The sequence below is a fragment of the Mesitornis unicolor genome, unplaced genomic scaffold, assembly GCF_000695765.1.
Source record: "Mesitornis unicolor isolate BGI_N332 unplaced genomic scaffold, ASM69576v1 scaffold11469, whole genome shotgun sequence".
Lineage (NCBI taxonomy): Eukaryota > Metazoa > Chordata > Aves > Mesitornithiformes > Mesitornithidae > Mesitornis > Mesitornis unicolor.
Genome location: NW_010205381.1, coordinates 41,899 through 50,307, shown reverse-complemented (window position 1 = coordinate 50,307; position 8,409 = coordinate 41,899). Strand labels below are relative to the sequence as shown.

The following is an 8,409-nucleotide window of genomic DNA, read 5'->3' as shown; positions in this document are numbered from 1 at the left end:
TTCATGAATTGACCATCTTCTGATGTATTCACTCTGTCAGATGACTTTAAATTTACGTTGAATAGCACAAAAATTAGAAGAGTCCTATCAGGATATTTTGTTATCTTTAGTCAGTTGCTAACAAATAATCCATATGTTTTTCATTTTTCTGTGGCTCACCCACTTTATCTTGTTATTTGAATTTATAAGGAAGCCTTATTGTAAGCTTCATATTATGTAGCATAACCCACCACAAACATCTATTACAATTTGATAAAAATCTTAATATTTTAATCTTTTCAGGTGCTCTTGTGTACATGTGTGTTGAAATACGCTTTTCTGGTCTTTAAGATACTTTTCTTTTTATAATTAATAAAGAGCAGTAATTTAAGTTTTTTAAGCTATTTAGGTATCATTCCAATACTGTCATCCTTTGAGTACAAACACCATTTGTTTTTAACACAGGCAATCACAAATTCAAGTTGAGCTTCCAGAGCTTGAACCTGAAGGTGATGACTGGATTTACCCTTTTACTGTACAGTTCCCAGAAGGACAAGATATTTTTGTTTCATCAGATGGCACAAATAAGAAGCTAATTTGTCATATCAGCTTCAGATCATCTACGCCAGTGTCATTTTCAGGGAGTATATTCTTCATTGATGAAGAAGAAAACAGGTAATGTGTGCTATTCAATTTCACTTCGGGGCAGGGCCTAAACTGATAAAGTTAAATCTAAGACACAGAACTAATAATGGTTGGGTAAAGGCATACAAGAATGGTTCTGAAAAAAACAAAACCAAACCAAATCAAACCACATTTATTTTTTTCAACTGAATTACAATTGAAAGCACAAAATTCAGCTTTGGTCTCTAAGGTAATATTCATCTAAGTGACCATCTTAAGGTCTTGTATCTCATTCATATATAATGGTAATTCTTATGTCTGTTTCAGTCTTCTTAGATGGCTTTGGAGAGACATGGTCTTGATTCAGCAAATCCCAGTATTTTCTGTTAAAAAATATTTTGCTTTTTGAAAAATACCCTGTCGTGGTTTATACAGTTGCTCTATCACCCAGTGCCTCCTCCCTACCCAGTGAGGGTGGTCAGCAAAAGAAAAGGAGATTTGTGGGTAGAAATAGAAGTCTATTAAATAAATAATAATAACAACAATAACAACAACAACAGCTAGTATTAATAACAGTTATAATATAAGATACACCGAGTTATACTCCGCCAATATTGTGGGAGATTAGGCCTCAGGGGTAGGATGGTAAATAAGTCCTTTTCGAAATGTCCCTTTCGAGGAAAGAAGACAGCTGTCCCCAGCAAACTCCCCGATTTATAGTGAATTTGACACTTATGGTATGGAATAATTATTAATTGGTCAGCCTGGGTCATCTGCTCTGGCTTTTGCTCCCTCCAACCTCTGCATTTGTTTGTCTCAAGACTTTGAGCATTATGGCAACCTGCATACCAGCATTAGCTGAAAAGCTATAGCAAAGTTTTTTTACTTTTGTTCCCTTGAAATAGTGTTGTAGTCCTTACAAAATTGCAGTTTTCCTCAACAGAAAACTGACTCTAAAGTTCGGTCCCAGTAAACCAGGACATACCCTATTAAAATTCTACAGTCCATTCCATGCTGGATTTCAAGGTGGTCTGATTTTTGGGTTGAGCCAGATGAGTTTCATGTTTTTTTAAACAATGAATTGTTTGTGACTGGTTTAGAGTCTCTTTTCTGGCTTTATCCTAATGGCATCTGGAAGAGCTAGTGCTTCTTATTACCTACTGGCAAATCTTTACAAAGTTGCAGTGAAGTGATCATGCAAAGGATTACTTCTTTACAGTCCTCTCAGAAGCTTCAGGTAGAAGAAGACACATCTCTGAGGAACTGTCTCTAAGTAAGAGATTCTGGTTATTTTATAGACTATCTGTACAATGCGGAAGTGTGCAAGAGGAGTTCTTTTTATTTATTTTTTAATTATTATTTTGTTTAATTTGAAAATGTTTGTGGTTTATTCATGTGATTCATTATTCATACATGTGGTTTATTCATTCCTTGAGCCTCTGAGCTTCAGAGTAAAGGTAGGGAGACTTCTCAAGGGGAAATTGCACTGGAAGTCAGAATTTCATTTTGCTAGGAACTAGCAAAGAACATGTCCCAGTCTTACTTTAAAGGTACATATATACATACATACACACACACACACACAAACGTATAAATATGTGTGGGGGTTTTTCGTGTTGTGTTGTAGTTTTTTTGTTACATTGGTTGTTTTATTTTTGTTGTTGTAGGTTGTTTTTTTTTTCTTTTTTGTGTCTGTCTTATGCTAGGAATTCATACAAGTGCATTAGGCATACGTTTCAGCTTCAGACCATACTTCCTGTATAAAAAGTATATGGGATACTCTGTATTCTCAAATACTTCTGATATATGGGACACAGGACTGAGTAAAGCAAAGTATGGAAAAATGTTGTTGTCTTCTCCCTCCCTCTGTTCTGGGCTCTTGAGTGTTTTCTGTGCTGTCTTAGAAGGACTTTGTGGACAGCAACATCAGCAGAAGCAGGCACTGCCCCTGAGAGAAGGGATAAGGGACAGATGTGCTTTACTTTGCTATTCATTTATATAGTTCCTAAAATGCAGTCCTGTGTACTACGTGAGAAAGTGCTTGAAATTTTTGAAAGTACTGAGATTATTTGGGAATATAAACTCTGCATCTGAAAAATACTTAGGAATTTATGTGGTCTAATTCCTTGTTAGAGCTAAGTTCCTCTAGGATAGAACACATAGAGTTCAATAGCAATTTATATGCAGTGTTCACACCAAAACCCATCTCTTTAAAACACTGTTTAGTGATAAAGACATATGCAAATACGAAATTCATATATCTTGTTTTGATTTTAAAGTAGTGGATTGTTTTTTAAGGAACTTTATGCATAAGGAACTTTGAAAAGCAATGCAGAAGGTCTCCCCTGTGCCTAGTAAATGGCGATCAAATCTTTTATTTAATGTTTTGTACAAAAATAACTGTTTTCAGCTTTTGTCCCTTTAGTTCATCTTTCCACTTGGTGGGAGAAATTAGTGTATGAATGAGGAGGAAAGATAGGTACTGTTGTAATTTAAAGTCACTCCTGCAGTTACTATTTTCAGTAAAGCAACTATTTTAAGGGTTAAATATCTCCACCCTACAGCCTAGAATGGGCTTTTTCCTAAGCATAACACTACATTTTATATTATTTTGATGCAAGGATTACAAACCTTTCAGTTATTGCTGCTGGATATTGGATTAGTATTTTGTATTTTTCTGTATAGATTGTCAGCCAAGAATCTATTTCGCATTCCTCTTATTTAATTCTAATATTTAATCATTGTGTGGGATATGATTCATAAATGTGTGCTAAAGTTTGCAGTAATTATGAGAAAAGGATAATTTAGGCTTATGATGAGGTCTGAAATATAGCTGCTGAGCAGGCACAATATTTTGTTTTAATAACTGTTTTTATATGATGCACTAGCAGCTTCTCAAACCTTGTTAGTGAGAAATAATCCTTTCTGCTGGGTAATAAAGTTTTTTCTATATTTTCCATTAAAATGAAATAAAAGATACCATCCTCAATTTAAAGGCAAACTCAATGTGTTTTTGAAAAAAAAACTATACCAAATAAAAATCATCAGAGTAACCTTAAAGGCATCCCTGCTCATGAAGGTGAAAGATTTCATGCTCAGGATTGTCAAATAATCTTAAAATAGCTGCTGTGTTTTAAAAAATAGTAGATGGGTATTTGTTAAAGGGCAGAATTAATAACATTGGTTTGCCAATGCATTTCCTGTCAGGGCAGCTGCATGTGTGTGTGGGCTGTAGGGGCAGATGATATAAAAGCTGAACACAACTGGGTGAAATACCACACCATCTAAAACAAAGGGATTCTGTGTGTGCTGTTAGGCAGTGAAGTGATATTATTTATATTGGCTTTTGGAAGAAATTCTTTTTATCATGACCAGAAAGAATTCTTTCCTTCAATGGGAAAAGTCTAATTAAGTGGCTGGTTGTCTAATCCTGAGCTTATTGTAGAATCACAGAATCGTTTCGGTTGGAAAAGACCTTTGAGGTCGAGTCCAACCATTTACACAGCACTGCCAAGTCCACCACTGGTCCATGTCTCTAAGCGCCATGTTATTATTCTCATAAAGTCTATGATAATTTATCCAGACTTGGGTTTCATTACTACTGGTAATATTACCATGTGCTTTAATATTCCTCTCTATTTATCTGTAGCTGCAATTTCTTTTTTTCTACATATCTGCCTCATTCTTCGCAGCCCCCTGCCATGGGAGGCCTATAGAATGCATTCAAACTTCAACTCATTATCTAAGCATTTCATCATTTGTTTCAAACTGTTTAACTAATGAATTTAAACTGCTTTGTTAATTTTGAGTCTTTTAGGAAGACAAGTTTTTGGGGCCTTTTAGTTCTTCAATAATAAAATGGTGAAACTTACAACCTTTTATAACACCTATAAAAGCTAACTGGTCTTGAATAGGTTCCTGGTTTGTTTAATAGGCCATGAAATCTCACAGTATCAGTTGCTGAAGACGTATTAATTTGTCAGGTACTCTCTCTTTATATTTCCATTTTTCAAAGAAATAATATGTATTTATAAATGATTTGCACTAAAATTTTGAACTTAAACTCATATTCTGCATTCTGGGATGGTATTAAAATAAGCGAGTAAAACGTTTTTTTCATATGTTGGTAGAATATCGTGTCCTGTATTTAGCTACTTAGAAGATGAACCTTAACTTCTAAGCAAAAGTAATTCAGGCATATTTCAAAGCATGAGTAATAATGAGACAAATACTCTGTTTTGGTCATTTTTTACTTTGGCTCTGCAGTGTTTTGCTTTTCTAAATTTAGATCTAAAACTTCAGTAGGATTGATTGGGATAGTCCATATTAAGTCCATTTAAATAGTAATTGTTTTTTTTCTCTAAATCAGAGTGAACACTGGGTAGAGGATAGATGTTGAATTTGGCTACTTTACAGAAAACATTTGAAAGATGATAGGCAATCATGTTTTATAGCAAAACCATGCTATATGTAGCTGTAAAAGAAAACTGAAGAGATATATCATTGTCATTTATGCAAGTAATTTACTGTGTGCACAAATTCCATTGAGTGGTTCATAAGAAAGTACATTAATACTTATTTAATGGCTGCCTTAAATGAGTATTTGCAGTTCATTTCTACTGTTATTTTTAATCTTTATTCTCCCTTTTTGCTCCTTTAACTCCAGAGTAGGATAAATGACATTTCCTTCCACAAGGCTGATAGGAATACAGAATTAAAAGATAACAAAAAATCCAAGAATGTCTTGAGCAAGTATTTAATAAATGGAAAGAAAGATATTAGCTATGACACTTATTTTCTTCAACTTGAAAAACTAAACCAAAGAAAGCCTCTGTGAATGTGGCATATTTATATATTTGTCCTTCAGTTGTTATTATATCTTTTAATTTGCTGATTAGATAAATTTTTTAGCAGGAGAGAACGTTTTCTACTATCCTGACTGAAATGATGTTTGACTTATTTTATCTAAAAACTAAATAGTATCTAACAGTTCTGTATTGTATCGTATAATCAAAGGAAATGGTGCTGTGGGCAGCAGAACATCCAAAAAACCCACACATGTTGTAGGTAGATAAATTTGCTGTGATCATTGATAGCATGAATGTGCTGAGTTCCCTGCCTCCCATGTTCTCCATTTACTTTCCCTCTCTCACTGGGCAGCTGGGGAAACTCTTGCGATTTCTGGTATTATTCACATGGTTCATGGCTGGGACTTCAGGAAGAAGGGCTGGCAGGGATCTTAGCCTCCAATGTCAACATGACGCAAGTGAGACACAGTCACTAAAAGGCACCCAGTTATGAATTGGTTCCAGTTGTTTTGATAGTCCACAAGATCTTGGTGTCATAGAGGGAAACAGTATGTTCCCTTTTGCTGCTGGGAAATGTGCCTAAACCATGCAGCTCTAATAGGCACTGCTGGCAAATGTCAAATGCACGTGTTCTGCTGGCACGCTTTAGAGAATAAGAGCTGTCAATTTATTTCAATATCATTTATTTGGAGAGGTCAGGGAGCTAGAAAAAATTTGAGTTCTTTGCATGCTGCTTTGCTGCATTCATTTTACCTAATACTACATTGGTGTTTTACTTCAGATGGGAGTGCTTTTGAAAACCAGCATGGTCCAGACCCATTAATCACTCCTTTTCCGTGCTTATGTCTTTCTACCATTTTGATGGTCCCTGTCAACTGAAGTGTCTGTTATTCTGGAATTGAGAACTGACATTGCTGCTAATAGGAAAAAACATGACTACTTTCCCAGCTGTAGGTCTTGTATATTGTGTGAAACCGTGTGTCTGTCACTATTAGTTATTGTATTATTTTGATTGCTCTGGAAGCTTGAGCTCCTGCTACAGTGGATAAGGTCTCACTGTTGTGAATAGAAATGGCAGAGCTTGCATATGTCATCTTTTCTTTCCCTTCACGTTCTGTCATCTTTGGTTCTGTTCAAGGATTTCTGTGAGAAGGGAGGAGGGCAGGTCTTCTTGTTCTGTGTCTAGGTTATTCCTTGTTCTTAAAGATCTGTAAAATGCCTTACTCTCATGTCAAGGTCCCTTTTGGCACTAATCAATTCTGCAAGCAGTTTGTTTTGTTTCCTAAACCAGCAGCGTGAACTCCCCTTAAATATTTTTTTATTTACCCAAGCAATGTTGCTACATTTGTCATTTAGATCCTAATGGCTTTGGCTTCTTTTTTTAGAACTTGTTAGTGATATTCTGCACCTGTTAATGGATACTGCTGAAGAAGCGTTATTTGACTATGCTTGTATTTCTAGAGCATGTGGGGTACACTGATATAAACCAAATAATTTGTTTCTACTTAGAAAATGTCTGAAATAGAGCAAAATAAAAAGGATAAATATATTTTTGTTTAAGGTTCTTTCATCTTTCCACAAACATTAAAACAAACAAACTGAAAAAAATACATGAGAGTTAATTTAAGAGAGGTGAACAAACTGCTTTTATATAGTGTTGAATGGTATTTTCTTGTCATCACAGTTGGAGCTTTAGTTTTTTGTCATCAGCAGGTTTCCAATGTTGGTAAACACAATATATTTAATGACCGTTCTTCTGTTCTGTGTTCTTTAGAAATATGCATTAGAGAATAAACACTGAAATAGCAGTGGCATTGATGGTTCATGTAGATAACAAATTTTTACTTGCGTTATTAAAGATTATAAAACTGAATGCAATGAATAATTTAACATATTTAGTAACTTCATATTTGCTACCTTTCATTGTAATAGAATAACACTGACTTTTATATTGTTTAGTTAAGCTCTGCTGCAAACACAGAACAAATAGATTGCACAAGACATATAGCTTTGTAACCTCAGTTCATGAATGGTGCTATAAATAAAGGTCAGTGGTACAAGATGATTTTAAGCACATGCAGAATGTACATGTCTTTGTAATCTATTTGACATATTTGGTTAGAAATATGCATACTTTTCTGTCTAGTGCCCCATACCTCAGTGCCTGGAATGTGTGTTATAAATATTTAGCTTCTGGTGCCTTTGTTTTTTTTCTGCTGTGCTTCCTTACAAATGGAGTGTCATCTTTGGAAACTCAGATAAGTTTTTTTAGCTATTGGCTCATTCTTCTTGATGTTTCCTTTCAAATTCCACTTTTGGGAAAATACCATATTAAAATACTTAATGATAATGACTGGACAGGCGGCCAATAAGTGAGTTGATATTTTTTAATCATAGAACAGCTGAGATTGTGAAGAGCTTCCAGAGATCATTTACTTCTCTCTTCAATTCCCCTTCTCAAATCAGAACCAACACTGTTGTCCAGTTGGTTTTTCAGTATCTCCAAAGATGGAGACTCCACAACCCTCTCTGAGCAGACTCTTCTAGTGTTCAGCCAGTCTCATGGTTAACTTTTCTTTCTTGTGACTAGATCTAATTTTCTGCATTTCAATTTGTACCCACTGTCTTGTGTGCCCTCACTGAGCATCACTGAGAAGAGTTTGGCTCCATCTTCTTTATTCCCTCCCATCAGATATTTATACACATAGATAAAATCTCCCTGAGCCTTGTCTCCTTCAGGCTGAACACTCACAACTCTCATTCCCATATGGCAAGTTCTTCAATCCCTTCTTCATCCTTGTGGCTCTTTGCTGGCCAAAGTCTGCTTTTCTGAATTCCACATTTGTGATATGGCTTTTTGCCTTGTTTCCTCCTTTTGGAATCCTGAACTATACCATCTCATGGTGGTCACTGCAGCCGTGGTAGAATCATGTTCCCAGGAGCTAAATCCTTGCTATCGGTGTCAGCTGCAGAATCAATTGCTGACTTGCAGAATCCA

General features: G+C 35.3%; 1 protein-coding gene across 1 annotated transcript in view; it reads left to right on the top strand.

The window, feature by feature from the left end:
• CHDC2 (calponin homology domain containing 2) overlaps window positions 1-8,409 on the top strand; it is a gene marked incomplete at its 3' end in the record, with an annotated part of 58,405 nt that overhangs the window by 16,550 nt on the left and 33,446 nt on the right. The window contains exon 6 of the mRNA XM_010191388.1: window positions 445-654. Coding sequence (XP_010189690.1) covers window positions 445-654 — 210 coding nt within the window. The remainder of the gene's footprint in view (window positions 1-444; window positions 655-8,409) is intronic.